This window comes from Gavialis gangeticus, unplaced genomic scaffold (genome assembly GCF_001723915.1).
Source record: "Gavialis gangeticus isolate Ggan-Ray unplaced genomic scaffold, GavGan_comp1, whole genome shotgun sequence".
In the NCBI taxonomy this organism is placed as follows: Eukaryota; Metazoa; Chordata; order Crocodylia; family Gavialidae; genus Gavialis; species Gavialis gangeticus.
The window spans coordinates 52,408,871-52,433,107 of record NW_017729022.1 but is presented as its reverse complement, the minus strand read 5'-3'; the positions used below and the strand labels follow the sequence as shown (position 1 = coordinate 52,433,107).

At 43.6% G+C, this 24,237-nt stretch overlaps 2 protein-coding genes across 4 annotated transcripts in view; one reads left to right on the top strand and one right to left on the bottom strand.

The window, feature by feature from the left end:
- FAM234B (family with sequence similarity 234 member B) overlaps positions 1-9,540 on the top strand; it is a 30,274-nt gene extending 20,734 nt beyond the window's left edge. For both annotated transcript variants that reach the window (XM_019514923.1, XM_019514922.1), the window contains 5 exons: positions 3,038-3,119; positions 3,267-3,422; positions 4,784-4,901; positions 6,897-7,120; positions 7,457-9,540. In XM_019514923.1, coding sequence (XP_019370468.1) covers positions 3,038-3,119; positions 3,267-3,422; positions 4,784-4,901; positions 6,897-7,120; positions 7,457-7,462 — 586 coding nt within the window. In that variant the 3' untranslated portion in view covers positions 7,463-9,540. The remainder of the gene's footprint in view (positions 1-3,037; positions 3,120-3,266; positions 3,423-4,783; positions 4,902-6,896; positions 7,121-7,456) is intronic.
- GSG1 (germ cell associated 1) overlaps positions 8,577-24,237 on the bottom strand; it is a 25,383-nt gene continuing 9,722 nt past the window's right edge. The window contains exons 3-6 of one of the 2 annotated variants that reach the window (XM_019514924.1): positions 20,220-20,267; positions 17,282-17,434; positions 16,769-16,880; positions 8,577-11,483 (exon numbers count right to left, since the gene is read on the bottom strand). In XM_019514924.1, the coding sequence (XP_019370469.1) occupies positions 11,153-11,483; positions 16,769-16,880; positions 17,282-17,434; positions 20,220-20,267 (644 nt within the window). In that variant the 3' untranslated portion in view covers positions 8,577-11,152. The remainder of the gene's footprint in view (positions 11,484-16,768; positions 16,881-17,281; positions 17,435-20,219; positions 20,268-24,237) is intronic. The other variant, XM_019514925.1, reaches the window with a different exon arrangement.

The window sequence follows — 24,237 nt, the reverse complement described above, 5'->3', positions numbered from 1 at the left end:
ACGCTGTTCAACATCTTCATCAGTGACTTGGACGATGGGGTAAAAAGCACCCTGTTCAAATTTGCAGATGACACTAAGATGTGGGGGGATGTGGGCACGCTAGAAGGGAGGAATAGGCTGCAATTGGACCTAGACAGGTTACAAGGGGTGGGCGGATGAGAATAGGATGGGATTCAACACTGACAAGTGCAAAGTGATGCAGCTGGACTATGCATACCGATTGCAACACTGACAAGTGCAAAGTGATGCAGAACTCATCCTTATACTATCTAGCTCCATTTATATGTATCCATTACTTACACCATACAAAAGCATGCAAACACCCTCCAGCTGATACTGATTTTTGTTAGCTAATACTAAATTATAGTGTTGTCTCATTATTCTATATCAGGTATTCCTGTTGATACACTCTGCAGCTCTGATCCTCCTCAGTTCCTAAAGTCTCCAACAGAATATCCTAAGTTGCCCTATAGAACATGCTGTTTAAGCAAATTCTGTGAAATGATATGACAAAGCTCATATATCAGTTATCTGCTCATGTCAAGCCCAATCAGGCCTAAGTTCTACTTATGTCAAGGCTGTATCTCTAAAACTAATTGGTCCTAGGGCTTCACTGTTTATCCCAACTGCATTAAACTGTACTCTTTAGGCTACAGAAGCAAAGGTGGATTTTGGAGATTGCAGACCAGAGACCCTTATTTTAGTACCAAGTGTAAGGATGGCAGTGCCAAAATCTATCTTCACTGGGGATTTGTTCTGGTTACACCTGCCAGCATCAGTACAGACACAAGGGAGACAAGCTAAACTACATATTCCAAAAAGTCCAAAAGCTTGCATACCCTGATTGGAAGCATGGATAAACTTCACTTGTACAAAACTCAAATATAGTGCTTTGTCTGTTTACACAAGGGCTTTTGTACTGGTGCTGCCCTCTTGGTGGCTGAAATCAGAGCAGTTTTTATATCAAAGTGTATACAAAGCTTAATGAGAAAAGAGTAGAACATTTGGCTTTCACCTGATAGAGTCAAAGCAACATTGTTTGTCAGCAAGACCCTTTCCTCTTTAGAAAAAGTTAACAATAGACAGTCACTGGTAAAAGGAATCTCTTTGATATACATTTCTTTGGCTTTTCACACCACTTTCACTGAGATCCCATATGCAATCTTAAAAGAGAAGCAGTAGCCATAGAGTAAGAGGCAAGCTTTGATGAAACAGAACTTCTTGAAGCAATAGAAAGCCAGGTTGTATATGGAACTTTCTTAGGAGAGGGACTAATATTACATTGTCTCAAGGAATAGTGGAAGTTAGAGGAACAGAGGAAGTTGGAAGGGGGTTGTGTCAATGGATTGATAGCACCTAGCATATATTTTTCAATTTGTAAGAAACTCCAGACGAATTTAAATGCATTGGAAGTTTTATGACAGAGAATTTGTCTTAAATAAGTGTAAAATAATGCACATGGGTTAAAAAAATTGTCTTTCCTTCCTATTTGTTGCAATGAAATTTGAAGGTATGAGATCTTCCATTGAAAACGGCTGTGATAGCACTGGTGCTAGTGGAAGCCAGACACATGCACATGAGAAATTTGGCATAGATTTCTAGTAGCGAGCGAGATTAGCCACTGGACCAAACTGTCAAGGGAAGCAATGGATTCTTCAGCTCTGGATAGCATCAGATCAAAAGTGGATGCCTTTCTGGAAGTTATGTTTAGTCAGACACAAGTTATTGAACTACGTACAGATTGCGTATGGCCTGCGATAGGCAAAAGGTCAGCTCAGATTCCCTAATGGTCCTCTTGTCTTCAACTCACTGAATCAATGAATAGGGAAGAATTGTCTGCACTTATATAGAGCGCTCTGTCCAATTTTGGCCAATTTAAGAAGCACCAACCTGAAATGCAAGGAGCTAGAAATGAGCAGGATGCAAAGAAAACTCCAGAGTTCACCTATAATGAGTGATATTTAAATAATAGCATTATATAGCATAGACGAGTGGCATGAAACATATGGCCCATAGGCCAGATCTGGCCCACAGGCCCCATAATCAGGTCCACAGTCCTGCTCCCATATGCTGTGCCAGACTGGCCTCCCACAAAGGGCCAGAACGTGTACAGCATGTGGCATTTGCTTGGTCCGATCTCAGACTGCCAGACGCAGTGCCTTGGGGGCAGGTTGCTCATTGGGGCTAGTCCCATGCTACACCGCACTGCCCACAGAACTCCCCGGGGCTGGGTACCAAGCCACAAAGCCCACTTGGGCCAGCATCCCAGAGTGGTGGGTGCTGCATACACTGGATCAGGTGTGTTGGTGGGTTGAAACTTGGTGAAATAGTTCAGTCTCTTAACACTTCTCTGTTGAGAGCAGGGGTCTTACTCATCTGGTCCCAGGGGCCAAATGCATAGCACAGAGCTAATCTACAGGTGGGGTCAGGCCTACCCTAGATGGAGAAGTGTTAGAGACCGAAGTATTTCATTTTTACTAGAACTTTACATGATCTGATCTCCAGTATGGGAACAAGGAATCACAGTATAAAGATCAATGGTTGATATGTTTCAAACCAGTGCTATTTCTGTCAGTAAAGTCAGCTTGTGAAATTGAATACCAGAGGGGGTCAAAGAGTCCAAAGCTGGTAGTGATATTTAAAAGAACTAGGTAATTTTGAGACCACTAATAAGAAATTGTGGTTATACATGCTAGGGAAAGAGTAATAAAATGTCATGCTCCAGGATAATAAACTGAGTGATTACCATATGGCCCAGCAAAAAATTTTCCCATCCCCCCCGCCTTAGGCTAAGCCTTGAATAATTGCTTGGGAGCTTTGTGTTTTTCGTGGTGGTTTTTTGTTCTTCTGTCGCAATGGTGAATGGCTGTTGTTAGTCAGGATAGTGTACTTGACAGATTAAAAAGCCTGATCTGCAAATCCTGTGCATATAAGAGGATGGATGAACATTAGGGAGGGAAAGAGGCAGATGAGCTCTCTTGCTTAGAAATCCTTGCTTTTCTGGCCTTGCCTCTAATTGTTTTCTTAATATTTGCAGCCAACCTTCCCCTGGTTACTTCAGTGCTGATCAAGTCCTGGACTTCATGCTGCAGGCTCCGAGCAGAAGTGGTACAAAAAAGGTAAATCTTAGGGAAGGTGGTACAGGAAAGAGGACAGGCTGTGTGCGAGGATGGGACTGTAGCAGCAAGTTCCCAGGACTCATGCCAGTCCCCTCTCTCCCCATTTCTATGTTGTTGTTCACACTATATGTCTCTCCCAACTTTGAGGTGGTGGTGGTAGATGGCAAAACAGGTCTCCCTATTTGGAGCCATAACCTCCCATGTCGCATGCAAGAATCAGATGCGCTATCAGTAATGACTTTGGACAGGAAATCTGTTTTTCTCTTCTGGGCTGATGAAATACAGCCTGCATCACAAAGTCTGGTAAGTGATTGCCTTTTTATCACTTGGAATGTTTCACTGTAAGGCCTGTGCTGTCTCTCTCCTTTTCCTTATATCTTCTTAAGTTACAACGTTATTGAAATTTAAGCCTAGCCTTGCAGGAGTAGATTGTCCTTCTGGTTCTGACTTGTGAGGTGTATGTGTGTGTCTGTGCACACATAGGTATTTTCAAGCTGCTCAGGAAATTTCCATCAGAATGATTTTCTAACAAAATAAATCACTTCCACAAAATCAAAGTTCTCCACAGAAACTTGATGGAAGTTGGGGACTGGGGACAGGCTGCTGGGGACACAAGCTTCCAGGCCTGTCAGGAAACCTGCCATAAAGTCAGGGCTCCACTGCCTTCCTCCAGGCAGGCAGGAAACCCAGGGAACATAATTGTGTTTTAGAAATATTGCAGAATTTCAGTTTAAAAGAACAAACAAAAAACAGTGTGGAGGATTTCAGCCTGCTTCAGGCAAAATTTCTTCCTAAGACTCAAATTATTTTGTGGTACTGAAATTCTATTTCCTGACCAGTTTGGGCACAGCTACACAATACTATATACATGCTTAGACAGAATGAGAGAGAAATCTTTATTTTAAAATATAAAGCAAAAACCAAACATAAGGTGGGAAAGAATAAATGAAAGGAGTGAGAAACAAGGGGAAATGTACCAGTGTATGGCATAGAGAGATACAGGGGTGGGCAAGACATTCCGTTAGAAGAAGGCTGCTTTACACTTCTCCCAGGGTCTGTCAGGGTAGAAATAGCCTTTGATAGTCAGCGAACAACTTGGTCCCTTGTGAAGACATTCTCCTTCCTTTGGAGGCTTGATCCTTGGAATGGGTCTTACACTGGTCCCTGCCTTCTGAATAGCTATGCCAATTTCCTAACTTCTGCTGTATTTGCAGTCTCACAAGTTGCCTCTTGCCTCAGCAGTGATCCCAGGCCCCTGGGCTACTTCTCCCATTTTCCTGGATGGAGAGAGTGGGGGGAGAGAGAGAGAGACTTAGACTGTCCCATTTTCTTCTCTAACCCGTCCCTTGACTTAGGCCTGTGAAGCAGCTCCTTCAGTTGATACATTGTAGACATCCATGGGATGCTTTTCATTCTGTGGAAGTCACGGACAGCCACTGTGGAAGCAGCATGACATCAAAGATGAGACTGAGTACAATAAAAGCATTGTGAAGAGTGATATTACATGGGATTGGCTTACTCAAGAGCAAGGAAATCCCATTCTTTTTCCAAAACCACAGATTGTGGAGAATAACTATTACTGGTGGGCTTCTGTTGAATGCAGGGCTCCTTCAACAGCAGGATCTACTAGTAGGAAAAGCATTCTTTGTCTTTCTTTCCAACAGGAACCTGGCCCAAGAAATGAGCGCCCAGGGCTTCACCATCTCTACCTCTTGCATCCTACCTTCCCTACAGTCCTTTTGGACCTCAACAATATCACCGACATAGTGACTGCTTCAGCCAGTGAGTATGTGTGAGACTGGGGATTTAGTCTCTTCCCAATAGGATACTGAGGAAGGCCAAATGGATGTTAAAAACCTTTCTCCCTTCTGGAGGAGAAGGTGACTGTGGGAGTATCTGGGGCCTTCCTGTGCTTGTCGGTAAGTGTGACTCTTGGTGTCCACTAAGCTTAGGGTAGCAATATAAAAAATCATTAAACGTTACAACCAGGGCTCAAAGCCCATTTTTCTTCATCTCTGTCGTACATCAAGTCTGCTGTTTTGCAAACAGAAAACCCACAGAATCACTCATATGTAAGATAATTATGGAGGAACTGACTGTGATCTCTCACTGGTTCTTTATCAGTGTAACTCCATTGATTTCAGTGGAGGTATTCATGATTAACATTGGCATATGCTGATTCAGAATTGGATCCTACACATTTTGCTGCCCCAAACACACTTTTGTTCTAAGCAGTTTCCTCCTCTGGTTTCTGGTAGAAACTGTTGTGTTTCCTACTTTTTCAAAGAGGTGATTCTAAATTAAGCACTTTGGTCAAATATTTTTTTTCCTTTGATGGTTAAACAAAGTTTTACAGTCAGGCAGGTGGACCACAGGATTTTCACCTTCTTCTAATGCATCTGAGAGACACCCAAGGCAGCCTACCAGACCAGTTAGACCCATGGCCAGTCTGGCATGACAAGAGGTAGGATACTGAGTCAGTTGAACCAGTTGAATCTGGAATGGTAGAAGGTGCAGAAAAACTATCAGGCCATGATTCTTCTATCTATGATGCACTCCACTATACGATTATCTAAAGAGCGAACATAAAGTAGCTGTCAGAGCAGGTAGCTAGGCTTACAGGTAGAATCTTGTGAAGGTTGTTTCTAGGAAAATTTCAGTGCAACAAAAATATTTCCAAGCCCCAGGTATTGGCCCATAGCTACTTGTGCCAAGTGGATCTCATTAAAACAGAATCCATCGCTAAAAAATTATGACAATGAATGCCTTTTTCCAGTCCTTATTTATAATAAATAGTCCTTTGTTACAACAAACAAAAAATTACTTGTAAGTACCGGTAACGCTGGTATTTCACAAACACACAAAAATGTAGCAAGTCATGGCCAAAGCCATTTCACACTTCCTGCATTTTCTGCTTCCTTTGTCATTCATATAAGCTTGTCAGTCAAAAAGGGGCACAAGGTCACAAGTAAGGATAGGCAGATGAATAAAGCAGCAGTTTACCAGGCGGTAAATGGACTTCCTACGTCAGCTACTCCATGGCAACTGTCAGACTGTCTGCTTTTATCCCACAGTAAGTGAGAGCTAAAGCATTGAGGGCTAAACTGAAAGCCATGCAGAACATAGGTAAGCTTATCAGTCAAAAAGGAGCAGAAGTTCACGAGTAAGAGTATTTGTATGGACAAAGGAGTAATTTACTACAGAGTTAAAGGTGTCAGAGACTTATCATGTATCTGCTGTTCCATGATGACCATCCATCTGCTTGTCCTAACCCCACTGTATGTGAGAACCAGGACAGCTTATTTCCCATTGTAACAAAATTTCAATACAAGCCAGATCAGGGTGTCCTTTGAAAGGTCAGTGTGACAAATATGACTTTGGGCAAGCCCATTAAACCCTCTGTCTTTGTTTTCCAGCTTGTAATGGGATGCCTGTTTATGGTGTGCCAGGGATTAAAGTTTTTAATGTTCTGTGAGAGCTATTGCTGAGAGGCTGTCTACCAATGTATCTTGTGATGCAAATATATGTCACTCTCAGCACTACACTCAAAATGCCCTTAGGGGTTTCAGACTTCATGTTCTGATTTATATGACAATTTAGTTCCTGTGCTGATTTTCACCTTATATACCTGTGCACCACTGAACAAAATTACCAGATGTATGTGTAGCTAAGAGCCATAGTGTACTTGGTTGGAGCTCATTCTTGGAAAATTTCTTTTAGAAGAATTGATTTTCTCAGTGCTCACCACTGTTTTTCTCTCCTGTTCTTAATGATCAGTTGGAATTAATGATCTCCAGAAAGATGCATTTTACATCACTATGATGAGGAGTCCTACAGCTGAAAACCAACCAGGATTTTTGTCTGTCAGCAAGCTAGGCCTGAGGTGGGCCATGATGACTCAGAGCCGCATGGTATTGCTTAAGGACACCAACCCCAAGATCAGCCGAGGGGAAATAAGGAGATTCTTGGCCAGGCTGAAATTTATGGATTTTCCTTTCAAGGTGAAAAGATAGCTAACCAAGCCCCTGATGAAATCCATTGCCAAATGCAAAGGGTGGGATGGGTTGTGGGGAGGGAGTAAACAAGCAGGGAACACCAGGGTCTGGTGATTCTTTGCCTGTTGGGAAATAACAATGAAATAATTGTCTTAGGAGCAAGAAAAAGAAACCAGGTGGGAGATGGAAAGGGGCTGAGAAGGCATGGGGAAATGGAGGATCCCCTGCTTTGACTACGAGCAAATGGAGTCCAGGCCTTTCTCTGGCTATGCTGAGGCCCAGCTGTGCTCTACAAAGAACCCATTTTTCTGCCTAACTAATGCCTTCTTTTTCTTTCTCCAGGTCTAGGATGTTGGCTCCTCAGGTTTCACATGCACAGGGTGGATATTTGGCCCTTGGTGGCGTAGGGAAAGATGCTCAGTGATTCTTCATCATACTTGCTGTACAAAGGGAGCAGGGACTGAAGCCACTCCCCTGTCCCTTCCTCAAGCTTGCCAGAAAAAGCTGGGGTGGACAGGCTTGTCAGCTTCTGATAGCTGCAACACAGGAACGCTGCTGGACCTCTCCCCTGCCACACCCTGCTTGCGTGCGTCCTCCAGGTACTGTGGAAATGTGAATGCAGAAAAGTGTGTATATATATATATGTATGTATATTTTTTGTATGTTTTAATTTATGAACTATTTCCAGGAAACTCCTGTTTGTATTCAAGCAGTATTTCCATTCATTGTGTTTTAATCCCACTGTTTTACTTGGGGAACCATTGCCTGGCTCCTCCATGGCTGGTTTCATCATACAGGTTCCTCCAGCTCTCCTACCTCTTTTACTTTAGGTTCACCACTGTATCCCCTCACTCTCAGTTCCTTGGAATGTCCAGCCCTCCCTGATTCAGCTAGTTTGGAATAAGCAACCAAGAGGCAAAAAACTCCACAATTCCTTTTTAACCCCCTGAGCCTACCAGTTTCTTCTCCCATGCACAAATTAGGGTTGGAAATGTAGATATGAAAGGCCCACGTCTCATATCCAGCTTTGTCTCTCCCTTTGGTCTTTCTTATGAGCCCTTATGGCATCACATGATGTCTGCCTTAGTGCAAACAAATTAAATCATATGAACCATGTATTCCTGAGTAGTACAGCACAGGTAGATTGGCCAGTATGTCTGGCCTCTGGAAGATATCAATAGTGTGTTATAGAGTGGTTCTTAGTTTGCATAGAGGCTCTTTTGTCACACCCAGTATCCAGTACAAGAGGCTTAAGGTAATGCTGGGAAACCCTTCTCTGCCGTTCCTCAGCTGTAGTTTTGGTCCCTTGGGACCACTGAGAGAAAATGTGAGTTAAAACAGCCAAGGGTTGCTCAAAGGTAATCATGGAGACAGACCAGTGCTCAACACAGTAGCCCTAGACAGGCTTCATATTAGCATTCACCCACCCTATGTGGAAGTCTGCTAGAATCTGTCCCCATAGATGTTTGAAATTTACTGTCTGTGCCATGATTGTGGAGCATGTATGTAAAGCCTGCTGTGACACATGCAATGCCTCTTTAGTGACCTTTGGTCCCTACACATTCCTCCCCCTCCCCATCCCCCTACTCCACTGCAAGGCATTCCCTTATAGATATTGGTTTCCCAGCAGATCTAGTTCTGCTCCCCCTGTAGCATTGGCAAAAGCAGTCAGCCGCAGACCTAACACAGATCTTCTGCTATTGCCTGCTGCTATTGTCCTCCAGCTGGTATTTTTTCAGTACTTCCTTTCTTAGTGCTGAGGGCCTGGCATATTTTGCACCTCCCTTTAAAGGGCCCATTGCATCTTTGCGGAGAGTTGTCTCCTTTGCTTGGTTTCTTGGGCCATCTTCTGAATACTTGTCTGTCTCACTGCATCTCCTATAAAATGGCTCCCTGCAGTCTCTTTTAGATTAGCTGCAATTCCCAAGGCTGGCCCTTGAGCCCCTCCCTGGTAATGCCAGGGCTTTGTGCAGAGCTTTACATGTAATGGCATTTTTGTGTAAATAGCCCTGTACATATTAGCACATATGTAGCAAGGGGCTATTTGCCTTGGCACCTGCCTTTTGTCTCCTGTCTTCTGGCAGGGCTAGGTGCTTTAGAAGTGTTTGGTTTAGTTTGAACAGTGGTGACTGAAGTACCAGTGGCAGAGGAAGTTAATTAGAAACAGGGCTATACTCCATCCCCCTTCTTTTCTACCACCACCTTGCAGAAAAGGCTTGAAAGCTTTTACCTGAAATAGTAATTGTCCTTAGGTTCTTCCTCAAATTCCTAGGCCAGATATTTAATGTGCAGTGACACTAGCTCCTCCATAATGTGAATTCTTTTCCCTTATCCCCACTGTGAATAGAAAGTCTGTCTGTATATTGTCAGGAAAAAAATATTTGAATTATAAACTGCTGTGGAACAAATAAATATAGTGTACAGCATTGCCTCTGTGTGCAACTTCATTTTCCTTTTGGAGACTGTGCTTTTGTAGTAGTAGACATGACTAGGGGGAAAGGAGAGAAAGCAGGATCCTGCCCTTGAATTGCTGCAGATACTGTGAGGGAAATGGGTGGACAGGCTTCTTGCAGGAGTCTGGGGAGCAAGAGGGGAACAAGCAGCACAGGAAGAAAGCTTGAAGTGCAAGGAGCATAGACGGGAACTTCAGTGAATCTAGGGGCATGGAAAAAAAATGGTGCACAGAAATTGGATGATAGAGGGCATAAAAATGGAAAGAAGATGGAGAAAATGTAACCAGAAGATTATGGAAGATGAGAAAGATACCTTCTCATTTTCATTGCAGTGGGAAGCTTGCTGAACTTGAAGGCCTAATTCCAGCTTTGCCTCTAGATAGGGCAGTGGCTGGAAACCTTAAACAAGCTACAGGCCAGAACAACCTGGCTGCAGTCTGACTCAGGCCTGGCAGTATCTGCAGTATATTGTACCAGGGGGGCTTTCCCTGCACCACACCAGGCCCAGGTAGCTGCGAGCTACATCCATGTTGCCACCACTTCTAGCCTCCCACTCCTCAGCTGCATCATGGAGACAGCTTCCAACTGTTTGGGAGCTGCACTGGGGGTGGGCAGTTTTGAACTGCATCCACACTACTGCTGCTTCTCCCTGCTTCCCTCCTACATACCCCTCCCAGATGAAGTGTGGGCACAGCTGCAAGCTGCCTGACCTGACACAGCTCCCTACCATCTGGAAGGTGAGTCCAAGCTGTAGGGAGAAGTACCAGCAGCGTGGACGCAGCTAGAAATGCCTGGCCTCAGCTTGGTGTGTGGATACAGACAAAACTCCAGCCCTGCAGGCCAGATCCAGCCCATAGGCCATACCTGATGTAGAGTCTAGATCCTAAACTCCCAAGGTAGTCATAACTGTGCAACTTAGTCACAGAGCAATGAAGGAGGAGGAACCCAATAATCTAGTGGTTAGGGGTGAGTGGGAGACCTTTGTTTAGGCTCCCTTTACTGAAGGGTTTTGAACCTGCACACGTTCTCTAGGCACAAGGGCATGAGCTAGGTAGTGCCCGGAGCACCCCCTGTTGAAGATGGCCTGCTCAGTAATCAAGAAAAGAAGATATGTAGGGCCAGGAGGAGGACAAGACAGAGGGAATTTGGCTCAGTAAAACAGGCACTGCCTGGAAAGTAATGAGCCCCTGGGTTCTGGACCCTGTCTAGTTCCAATGGGGCTTCTGCTGCTACCACTGTTCTCTATCCATTTTATCCAGTGACTAAGTGCAAAACATCATTGGATCAGGAGAAGGAGTTAGAAGCGTGGTGACTAAGGACATAGTCAACATAACTTTCTAGAAGAAATGGCCTCTGCCTTTACCATTCATGGTGCACGTGGTAACATCTCCCTCAAACTTCCAATAAAGCAGACAAGCTCCAGGGGTTTAAGTCACTGTCAGTATAAGTGGTCTTGCATTGCTCCCCAACCTTGTTGCTTCCCCTTCCTCTTCCCTGCTTCCAATATTTCTGTAATATTAAAGGAATCGGCACCCCTTAGACTGTGTTAACAATAGTGCTTCTTTTTGATTCCACTTTTTCTACCCTAACAGTGTTCCTCCCCAATTGATTGTCCCAGGACCTCATCCAGGTCTAGGTCAGGTTCCCGCTGTAACACATTTTGCTGCAACTTGGAGTAGAAGTCAATCCCCTCTGAGATGGAATGAATAGGCTTGTCTTGGTGCTGGTAATAGCTGCCCATCTGTTCCGATGGGTGCTGCTGTGGCATGTAGCACTTGTGATGCTGTGGCTGGTCCTTGAAGCTGCCATCATAGCCCTTGACACGGTTACGTTTGAACTCCAGAACTGTCTTGGTGTAGATGTTGAGAGTTGTGACAGCAGAGGCCATACAGCAGGTGAAGGAAGACCAGGCCATGCTAAGAGAGAGGAAAGGGAACCCAAGGTACAATTAGGATCTTATAGAATTCATCTTTGGAGTAAAATGGAGTTGAGATGAATGATACATATTGCTAATGGCAGCCTTAGCAATGCAGCCTTGCTGTTGCAGCCTTTCTGAAACACCAGACCAAAAGGCATTAGCTGGAGATGGACATCAACTAGACTGACCAGGGCTTTAGCCTGGTCAACCATTTTAGACATGACCAATTCAAGCTGTTTTAGGCATTCAGCTTTATCCTGTCATTGTTTTCAATTCCCCCAGACCAGGAATAGTTTGAAACTGGTAAAATTTCAAAGTGAAAAGCTCATAACACAAGTTTAACTCCCCCTCTCTTTGGTCTTCCTTGTGAGGCCAGAGCTCCCTAGAGCTTCATGCCAACTCTATCCTGATGCAAAGACTAGTTTGGAGAACACCCTAATGAAAATGGCATCCTCATTTGTATTAGTTTGGTTCAATTCATTTTAATGTAAGAGTGGAAAGTGTCTCCTGTCCCTGCATTTTCAAACCATTAACTCAAGGAGTTCTCAACATTTCTTCTTCATTCCCTCAAATACAGGCATAAGACACAACCCAAAATACACCACAGGTAAGAATGAGAGAAGGCAGCATTGCCAATGTCTGGCCACTACAATTACAGGGAAGTAGTTTGTCAGTACATGCTCAAGAGATCCAAGGAAAATGACTACACTCTATGCTACAGAAGAAGGCACAAAACCCCATTAATACGATACAACGCAGGGGTTTTCAACTGTTTTTGGTTGGTGTACCCCCAGTGACTGGTTGAGGAGCAGGGAGTCCCCCAGCCAGCCAGTCTACAAATGGAGGGGGGGGAGAGTCCCCCAGTGGCTGATTGACGAGCCGGGGGGAGGGGGCCCCTGCGCACAGTGGCGAAACCAGAAGCACCGGTGGCAAAACCGGAAGCGTCCCCCGCTTCTCTGTGCCACTGACGCATACCCCCTGGGGCCTTCCCAAGTACCCCCAGGTATATGTGTACCCCTAGTTGACAACCCCTGATCTAAGGGAAAAATTCCTTCTTAACCCCAAATTGGGCAGTCAGCATAACGCTAAGCAGAAGAACAAGACCCTCTAGCCAGGAAACTGGGTTTTCTAAATACCAGTAGGAGCATCAGTGGATCCCAGTCACTCCCTCTGCCCCAGCCTTAGCTGTGGACAACCAACATTTCAATGCTTCAGAGGAAGATGAACACCCCTCCTCCCTAAAAGCCAATAGCATTCATGAGGGGAAACCAATTCCTTCCTAGCCCAACCAGCAATATGCAAAAGCCCTGAAACAATGTGACTCCCAGACACCTTCCACAGTTTGGGAGAGCTTCCTTTACAAATAGTATAGGACTGTATATCACATTCACTCACTATTAAACCAGGACTCCCTGTCCTATCATACCATTGCTTCCTCAAATTTGTCCTGTTCAGTCTTAAGGCAACTAAGGTTCATTGTCCCAATAACTTTGTTTGGAAGGGGGAAAAAAAATCAAAATGTCACTCTTCTGATAGCCATACATTGTTTCTAATTTACAGTCTATATGTAGCCAGTTTGTACCAATTTAATCTTGAACTGGAGCAGTTTTTCAGCCACAAACATTCTTCTCCTTCCCTAGCATTCACCCTATGAATGTGCTTGTAGAATGACCTTATTCCCTTTCTCAGTCTCTGTTTTGCTCAACTAAATAAACCAGACTCCTTTAATCTTCTTTCATGAGAAAAAGTCTCCACTCTCCCAACCGTTTTAAATGCCCCTTCCTTGAATTCATTCCAGTGTAAGTTAATCTGTTTTTAACACTGCTGATCAGAACTGCACACAGTAGTCTAAACAGAGTCTTACCAATGCCTTGCATGCTAGGGTTTTGCAAAGCTTCAGCCCCTGATTTGATTCAGAGGAGATTTGGCCAGATTCGGCGGCCAAATCTCCAAATTGAAATTGAATCAGGAAACCCTTTAATCTCTCCGAATCGAATAGGAACCTTCTGAATCGATTTGGAGAGATTCAGAAAGGTTCAGCGATTCGAACATAGACACAGCTTTACAAGTTTTTTCTACATACCTTTAAAAGTTTTTTCTACATACCTCTAGGTAGCAGATGGCTCAGGAACACTGCGATGCTGGGGCACATGGAGTGTCCCACAGGAGCAGAGGGGGCTCCCCAGTGCACATGGCAGCAGACCTGGAAGTGCACTAGAAGCACGTCCGGTCCACTTCCAGGTACACCACGGAGCACAGTGGGGAACACCCCTGCGCTCCCCCAGCTCAGCAATTGGTGCCTCCTGGGTCTGGGAGGGCACCTGGGGTCTCACCATGGCCGATTGCCAAGCCAAGAGGTGCAGGGGGCCTCCCTAGCAGACCCAAAAGTGGATCAGAAATACTTCCAGTCCACTTCCTGTTTCACTGCTGAGCATGCGGAGGGCTCCACCACGCTTCTGTGGGACACTCCAGCCACCCCACCATCGCAGCATTCACAAGCTACCTGGTACATTGAGATACGTAGAAAAAACATTTAAAGCTGTGCCTGTGGCTGAATTGCTGATTCTCTGAATCAGCATCGAATCTTCAGATTTGGATTCAGCTGAATCGAATCAGAGACAGTGATCTGAATCAATTAATCAAATCACTGTCCCTGATTCAGGATGAATCTGAATCCGAATTGAATAGGATCCGTTCCCTCTTGTATACCTCTGCTAGTTAAGAAGCTCTACATCAGGGTAAGCATGTTAGCAGAGGTATGGCAAAGATTGCATTTGTAACTAAGATTATTGAAGGGACTTGATTATAGAGGAGATTATGAAGAGCAAAATGAAAGCTGATCAAGCCCTCCTTTTTTGTTTAATAATGTCTCATAGCATGAGCTGGGATTGGTCTGGGGGTCACTTGAAGATAATGGCAATTAAACTTAAAACTAGTGCAAAACAAATACTTCATATAGTAATTGGTCAGTTGAATCAGTCCCCTCCAACCATTACAAAGCCAGATCTCACACCTAGCTTTAATGAGTCTTGGATAATTTTATGGTCACACACTGTAATTTTGATAATTCCATCTCATATTTTAGGCTAGTAACTGATCACTGCCTAGGTCAAGAAAGAACCTTCCCACTTTTCATCTAATGCATCATAACTAATCAGTGTTTTTATGGGTTCTGTGTGTTTCTCTGAAGCTTTAAGTTTTAGCCACTGCCATTCAAAGGGTCTCAGATTTAATATGATCTATTTGAGTATGGAGACTTTTGTATTCCCCAGAGTATCTCCTCTGATCCCAGTGCTGCCAACCACTTAGAAACTCACTCAGGAGCCACAAAACAACACAATCATGACTTCGACTTTCTCTAATGTTTCCCTATTAAGTGGGTGGTACCTCTTTTTCTGTAAAACAAGCATTATACCCATGTATGGGTTAATAATGAACAACAGGCACTGTGCTCAATATCTCACTGCATACCAGAACAAATTCCCTCAATTCCTGTTAACCACAGATAGAAATATAGAGCAGTTATGGGGCTACCTATACTACGTAGAGAAGGTTTACTACATTCAGCATACACGTTGATGTGAGGTGCAGATTTGTAACAGTTGAGCACATGCACTGGCAACACGTAGGTGGTGCATGTGGGTGCACTTGCACACCCTGAACATGGTGGTGCATCCTCTGTGAAAAGGTGCTGCTGACACTGCCTGTGGCGCCTGCAGGCGGTCACCACTTACCACCCCCCACCCCCACCAACACTGCCCGTGGCGTCTGCGGGCACCATTGGACACCGCTGCCACTGCTGGCAGTGTCTCCGGGTGGTCACTGACCACTGGTCGGCGCTCGCCACCCTTCCCTGCTGCCGATAGCACTGTGGCTACCTGTGTGAGCTCCCCACTTGCCACGGCCACGCTCCCGCCGCTGACTGCAGCACCGCCACCTGCACGAGCTCGCCAGCCTGCAGGGGCACACACCATTCATGAGCACATGTAATACTGAACAACATAAGCAACAGCAATCTCACGTGGAAGGACAGTGTAAAAACCCAGAAGAGGAGGAATCTGATGACTAATTTCTATAAACCATCAGGCACTGTTTTGCACTATTTCACTGACACAGCTGTTCAAGTCAGTGTTTTCAAACTGTTGTGTGACATGATAGCTATTTGGTTCCTAGCTCTTCATGCATTAATATTAAAATGCAGAGGGGTGTCAACATTAATAGTAAAGCAATGGTGAAATGGAGCAGATGGGACAAACTAGGCACATCTACACATGCCCCCCACGGTGCAGTTGTTACTGTGCCATCATTTAGTACTTGCTTTAGGAAGTACTAAATGACGGCGCAGTAACAGCCATTACTCCACTGTCCTGGTGGCACAGTTATTTTTAGCAGTTACGTTGTCATAGCAATGCACTATAATGAGGTAGCTTGTCACTATGGCAACATAGCGTTGGTGTCACAGTTTGTGCCCACCAATGCTACGTCGTAGTGACAAACTATGTTGCCATAGAGCATCACTACACTGATGTAGCATTACGTGTAGATGTGCCCACTGATTCTAAGAAAGGGCTTGGAGGTAAAGACCAGGCTACAACACAGCCTAGGAGCATGGGAATCTTGTCCTCCCACAAGCTCTGAGATATTGAGCCTGTTCAGTATTTGCATGGAAAATGATGGGGACATCAGGATATAGTGGCTTTCCTCCCTCTAATTCAGTATTAAACCAAAGCTCCAGGATATTGTTAAGAGAGGTTTTGACCATCCACATTAATTAAAGAAACCACAGTTCCTGGATCTTATCCAGTGCTGGCCAAACTTCAGTTTGCATAATTAAATTTTGCCTCATTAAATTCTCCCTGCACAGCCACAGGGTTTATCGTTTCTTATGCTAAAAGGACCCTCATGGTTGAATATGAGGAAACACTGAGTAACAGCAAAGACTGGTGATTGTGGAATAGTTTCCCCTTGAAAAAGGGTGAAAGTTGCTTTACTTGACTCATTTAAAACTGGGTTGGGCAAAACACTGGAAAACATATGCTTCAGGGAACAATCCTGCAGTGGATGAGATGTGACCTACTATGTTTTCTGCATGCCTAAGATCTATTATATTAATCTTTTCAGGCACGGGATGAGGTGAAGGTGTTACAGTGGCACCAGGGAAACCATGCTAGAGCTATCTTTAGGAGCAAGGAGGCTAATAGGAAATGGGTGAATTCTTGTGGGGTGGAGTGTGACAGAAGCCTCCAGTCAGGGGAGGTGAAGAGAGCCTCACAGCTCACATACTAGAAGGCCCAGCCATAGTCCCATGAGTGTGGTCTCCAGTCCTCCGGCCCCAGATTGACAGTTGCTTGGAAGACTTGTGTGAACATCATGTGCGCCACCATCCCAAGCAGGCCTAAAGCAAGAGGACAGGAAGACAAAGTTGTCATGATGGGGCCAGGGCCTTACCTCATCTCTGTTTAGGGACTAAGGTTTAGAATCATATTTATCCTCACGCTCTGCAAATTTAGCAACTACAGAACTAGCATCCCCTGGGCCCTGCTCTGTCTATTTGGGTCACCTTCTTTTCCCTCTGGTTCTCTGTTATTTTCCCCCAACTCTGCTCATTTCTTGCTCTCTCTTGCTACCATGTTCTCTCCATTGTCCTCCTACTCCCTTATAAACATTCTGCAAGGCCTTTACTTCACTTTCCTCCCCAGAGCAATTCTTGAACTTTTTCCTGATGGGATTTAGACTCTGTGTTATGCTGCCTTTGGAAACACGTTCAGAGTTTCATGCCTGTAGAGAGGTACTCACCTGACAGCACAGAGAAGACAGCAGCAAAGGCATTGAGCTTCAGTCCACAGACAGGATTCCCTGTGTACAGGATCTCCATCACCAGTAGGATGAAACTAATAAGCAGCAAGCTGATGTAGAACATCTCTGAGCCTAGTGACAGCCACAGGATTCCTGCCATGAACAAGAGGAAAGAACAAATCTTTCAGAGTTAGCATATGTTAGAGACATAACCTGCCACAGTGAGAGTACTTCCTCCTGACCTCCTGATTATACAGTTGTGATGCCCACCATAAACAGGCTCATGCTAGCTTTCCCCAGAGCACTCCAGGAAATACTGGGCAAAACCTGAATATGGGGCTTGCCTACACATAGCCCTTTTAAGTGGGATTAGCCTAAAATCGCCATTTTAAAGGCACATTAAGGGCGTGCACATGTAATCCCACCTAAATTTGATACCTGCTTAAAGCAAGTACCAAATTTAAGCTGGCATAGTTAAATCGCATTAGCCCACGTGTGGATGCTTTATGCACATTAGCAGGGCACTAATGCGACTTAGCAATGTCAGCCTAAATTTAATGCGCCTTAATGCTCATTAGTGCATCTGCATGTAGATGCATGCCTAAATTGCCTTAATGCGCCTTAAGCAAAGGTTCATTAAGTTTAGGCATGTGTAGCTACATGTGTAGACACGCCTACAGTGAAAGTAACACTTCCCACCAGCACATCCCATTAAGGACTTAAGTGATTTCTGTAGGTCTCATGCAAGCCCCTTGTACAGCAGGACCCTCCTTCTATAATGCATGGGGAGGTAGACACTACCTAGAATACATGTGGAGGTAGGATCTAGAAAACTCAGCACATTGAGCAAGAAACTGCCTAAACCAGTGAATAGAAAACAGTGAGCCTTAAACCACATGCTTTTCCAGGACTTAGGCCCAATTTGCTGCAAGTGGTCCTATTTTCTACTGAGGATTCACATACATGAACACTTCTCCTGGAGTTAGACACCTAACACCAATCTAAGGAAGGGTCAGTTCTTTCAAGCCATGGTTGGAGGAGTGTGCAGTACCTATACCAACAGTGCAGTGGTTAGTGCACTCAGCTAGAATACGAGATATTTAGAGATTATAACTCACATTACCCAGATCCCTGGAAAGTTCCCTAACTATCAGGTTATAGGATGTTTGGGGGCTCTATAATCTCCTCCTGTTGAATCTGCTGCACTTTGCATAGTACAACTAAATACCCACTGGACCAGTGAGAGAAGAGAGAGCATGTGATTCTGTAACCGAGGGCAAGGGGTGGATCGGTGTGGCAGTTTCTACTGTAATTGAATGTTCAAGGATTTGTAGAAAGTAGAGCAGCTTCAACAGGCACAGTTGAGAGATGCCCTACCCCAGAATACCCTATGGGGTACAGAATGCTTCTAGGACATAAAAGCTCTGGGTTTGAGTTCCCCACAGGAAGAGAAATGATTTCAGCCATGTCTCCCATGTCTCAGCAGAGTATTCTGATCATTGGATAATTGTTTTAAAGGAGTTGGAGCAAAAGGGGATGCAGCCAGCTCCTCCTCTGGCCACATTTTATGTAGGATTACAGCATAGCTATCAGACCAGGTCCAACAAATGAAAGATGGGAGAATTCCTATTTTCTGAATCCTGATGGGGTGTAGGGATGAATCAGGCACCAAGCTGTTCAGTGCCATCAAACCTAATTGTAATACTTTCTGGGTATACTCCAAAGGAGACATTAAGGCAGCTAGGAAAGTTTGCTGATAAAAAATTAGCTACTAGTCAGATCCACAGAAGGACTGAGGTGCTCACCTGACACCTGACTGCCATTTTAGGTGCTTAAGTCCATTATTCAGATCTTCCAAACACCTCCCCAGCTGCTTCCTAACTTTGGAGATTCCATACAGTTCACAGGCACCTACATTTTTGACTGTAAAATTCTCTAGGTGCCTAAAGGTTGACAAACTTGTCAGGGAAACATCTCTGTCACTGGCAAGGCACACTAAGATCCTTTGGAGCACATCTACCAGACTCAGATGTGTAGAAATGTGGCTGGAAATGATGACGCTGCCACTCCATTTTTTTATCCAATAGCAAAGAAGTTAGAGCACTTCCCTGGAATGTGGAAAACTCAAGGTCCATTCTCTTTTGCATCTGAGAGGATTTGAACCTGACTCTCCTCTCTCCAAGATGAATGGGTAAACTACTATACAGGAGGTGTTCTAGAGTGAGGAGGGGGTTCTCCTCAATACCTTCTGTTAAAGCTCTTCCACTTCCACAGCAGTGCTAGCCCCTTTTTATAGAGAAAGTAGCCACTATTTTGGGACACCCCACTTTTTGGATGCCCAGTCTGAGACACCAAGGACAAAATCCTGGTCTCAGTGAACTCCATGGAAGTACTGTCATTACATTTAAAGTAATTACATTTTCAATGATTCTGACCACCCACAGCTCCCCTTCCCTCCAGCCATAGTGGGCACTTTGCACCATTGAGATCCAGATTAACTAAATCTCCCAAAAATCCAAATAACCAAAATGTGTGGCCCCTTTTGCAGTATGTGACTTGTCCAAGAACATTCAGCCCACTTGTGCTACTATTTACCTTTTTCATTACTGATGTGCTTGTTATGATCAAAGGTTGCATGATGAAACAGTGAAAGAAGTCAATCTTTTCCTGCTTTCTACTTGAGCGGAAAGTAGAAAGCATCAGAAAACGTATGAGGAAAGTTGAGATTTTTAGCATTGATTTTGCAGATACCAGAGGCTTGACTAACTACCTAGAGAGAAATCCTGTCCCTTCTGACTTCAGTGCAGGCAGGATATCACCCATGAACCTAAAAATCCTAATTTTTGTATACTATCCTCCCAACCTGCTGAAACTTCCCCATCTCTCAAGAAGGTGCATTGGGAAATTCTAGTAAGCTAAAGAAAAGGCTAATTCTTACCTCTCTCCCCTGGGGGTGAGAGCTCGATGAAACTTCGGCATTTCTCATCTGAAATGCAAACAAAACCAGTCTCAAGTGATGCGACTTCTCAAAGGATGGTTGAGGAGGTAGGAGAAAAAAAATCCCCCGTGTTTGACTCTTGTTTTTCTCTACCAGGCACGACTCCACCTATCTTAAAGTCTTCTAGGCTTTGCTATCTTTTTGGCCAAGGAAGTAATTACTTTGATCTCTTTTTGGCTCTCTGGTGGAGAAAAGTATGGAAGAAGGATAACTCCTGTCTGTCCTGCAGAGGCAGGAAGCTTCATGCATTAAAAATCCCCACAAAATTCAATATAGTCAAGCATAACAATACTATACATTTAAAACATTATAAAGTTGTGATGACATAAAACAAGTATTTGAAAGGAAATAATTTTGTATTAGATGTTACATAGGCTGCTTTAATTTTCTAATTGCACTAGTTTTATCCAGGAGACCATAAATCTGCTTGCATCTTACTTATACTTCTCTGTGATTTTCCATTACAAACTCTCATGGCCAACAAACTCAGTGAAAATCACCCCCACTTGTCTGATCATTAATTCCAAAACACACCAATTTATTTCCTTGTCTCTTGCCTCAGTCCAATTTCTAACTATGATAAGAAGCCTACAAACCATCAGGCTTATCAACCTGCACATCCAGTCCATCTACCTCTGTGCTCTGAGCTAGTCAGCTCTAATTTAGTCCATTCACTCTTTTTTGCAGGCTGGAAATACTATTATACTTTCTATATTAGTCTTTCTGATGGAAATCACAGACTTCACTCCAGCCATGAATGAATTATTTTCCAATCCACTGACCCCATCCTAGGGCAGAATAACTCACATACCACCCTTAGCTAGGACATTATTTTTTCCATAAAAGAAAGAGGGGGCCCTGTCTGTAATGTTTTCATTATGGGTCCAGGATTTTACAAGATGTCCAAAGCTGTAATAGTTGAAGTGCATCACCATTCAAGTGATAAAAGACAGAAATACAGGCAAAGAGCCAAGGTTATTTGTGTACCTGTAATTGCATGTTTCCACATTTTTAAAGGTTTCATTTTAAATAACTGCAGTTCTCAAAACTGTTTTAAAATAGCTGATACATATCTAAATAAATAAGATTTCTTTTGTCCAGAAATGTGCTTACTTTGCTTCAGAGACCACAAAAACAGTCTTTTGTAGTTTCCTCACTAAATCTCCAGACCCAAATACACAGAGCAGTGAACAGCATGACATGCAAAAATTTTTATTCAAATGTCATGCCATGATCATTATTGCAGCTCACTGTGCCTGTGTATATTTTCACTTCCATAAGCTTTTTACTTACCTCTGCTAGCAGACATTAGAACTTCTATACAATTGTTATTTCAAATATTGCACTCAAAAGGATACACTTGGAGCCTCACTGAAGTCAACTGCAAAACTCCCTGGAGTTCACTCTTGAGATTTGTTAAGATGCCCAGGACTTTTATAAGGAAACCAAAGCCTAGGAAAAAATCTATTTTGTTCTGTAACAAACCCCACGTATGCAAAGATTCACTGCAAAGGGGTTGGTTTCAATATATTCTGAACACGTGCAATGTCTTGCTTGCCCTCCACAATGAAAGTTTCTTTAAGCAATATGCCCAGACTCCTACTTTAGTTAGCCGTAAAAATCCAGTGGCCTGCTGTTTCTATGGTGCAGACTGCTAGCCTACTTGACTATGACTGTTGTGGTAGTGGGGTGGGATCACACACATTATACAAGCTGCAATCTGTGATGCATGTCTGATTTAGACAATCAACTGTCCTAAGGAACTAAGGCACATTATAATAAGAGCTGGCTGCTATTTTGGCTTGAATATTTATATCACCAAAAATGCAGGTGCGTGCGTGTGTGTGTATTTGCTTCAAAACAGAAGGACAGTTACCTAATTGTAATATTAAAAAATTACAAATAAAATATAAATTCAACAAAGGAAATGTCTTATTCAACCTAAAACAGCATTTTTCTTTTTCTCTCTTCTCCTCCCAGTATGGTCTGTGAAGTAGAAATATCAATCATTCTTATAGCTCTGACTATAATCTTTTATGTGTTCCTTTGCTAAGGATTAGAATGGGTTGGAAATTTTCTGGCAGAAAGTTTTTCTGGATAAGGCTGGTTTAGTGAATCTAGAATGTATCATTTACAACAACTTGGGTTCAGTGAGAAGTCATCCTGAAGGACTCCCCAGGACCAAGGACCTGATGCTTTCAGGGTTTGCAGGAAAGTCTGGCTTGGAGCCAGAGACCATGGCTGCCATCCAATGAAATTGAGAATCTCCTCTTCTGAGCAGTGAAACTAACAAATATATCAATTTCACTAAGCAGTTTCAGGATCCAGGGTAGTTACATATCATGGGAAAGTGTGAACACATTTTGGTTTTCAACTCTAAACCAACATTTGGAAAGATAAAGGAAAATTTCCTTCAGACAAAAAAAAATGATTTTTGGGCTGTCCTACTGCGGGTTTGTCCACACCATGGTGGCAACATGCCCTAACAGAGGCATGCACAAACACACCTCACCTGCCTGCACTTACTCCCACTCCTACACCTAAACCCAGAAATATACCAGTGAGGCCATTCTGAAGCCATGCCACACACACAGGCCTGGAGACCAGTCATAGAGAGTTGTCCCCAGAACAGCAGAACCAGCATATGAAAATGTTTAGCATGTGGAAGTGGGAGCAGGTAGGAAGGCATGGTGAATGCTGCTGCTGCAGTATAGACATACTCTTAGGATCCAATGCAACATGTGCCTGAAATGAACCAGTTCTTGCTTATGCAATGGGACCAACACCCAACTCCATCTCAGATAAAAAGCAGTTTCTTTACTTTGGACATACTTTATCTTAAAAACAATACACTCCCACCCCAGATGAAACTCTGAACCTCTCTACTGAAAAAGGGGTGTCTCCCCCCCCACCCTGAGTAGGGAGTTTGATTAGAGGAACTTACCCCTCCCAACTTTTATGTATACTATTTAGACATATGCCATCCAAAATTGCTTTACCTCCCTTTTTTCTTTTGCTTCTGTATTACCACGCAAACTACTGTCTGTGCCCATTATTACCTCTACATCTCTCTTTCCATTACTGCTTTCCAGAGTTCTCCTTCCCAATGAGTCTCTGCCTGGCAGATTATTTTTTCCAGATGTATTAGCCTGTATGTTTCTCAGATGAATTTCATCTGGCTATTTCCTGGCCACAATTCTAATCTTTCCAAATCCCTTGTATTATTTTTCTGTCCTCAGTGGTGTTCAGGGTCCCTCCCAATTCAGTACTATTTGCAAATTTCATTAACATGTTGTCCACTACCTCATCCAGAACTTTAATAAGGTTATTAAATAATGTTGGCCTAATGCTGATCCTTATATTGGCCCCATGAGACACCTTGTCCTAACTTAATGTATGGCTGCAGATTGTATTTTTTGTTTCTGCTCCTGCCACTAGCTTTCAAGATCCATAAAAGGGGGTAGATTCAAGCCAGTCTGGATTAATTCTGAGTGTATGATTTCATGAAACACTGTACAAAATACCTCACTAAAATCCAAACCAGTCACATCTGCTGTCCCTTCAGGCATGGCTGCTATTCCAGTACTGTCCAGAGGCCTGTTAATTCTTTCAGAGAAAAACCTTGCACTCAACCAATGCAGTCCCATTCCCAATTCACCCCACAGTCACCATGGAAATATGCATTACAGCCTTAGCCATCTGTAAATTAAAAGCATTCCATTCTTAATCATCCCTGAAAATGCCAAAAACAAATCAGGCCTCTCATTGGATCTAACAGGGCTGAATATTTTTTTAAATTGTCATCCTGGTTTTAGGCAAGATCTTTCTATTTTCAGACTTCTACCCCAATAGATAAAGTAAGAAACATACAGAATTAAAGTGCATATAATGCCTCCTTTACATAAGAAGTTATGTTATGCATGCACTGGGGCATAGATGGGGAAGTTGACTTCATGCA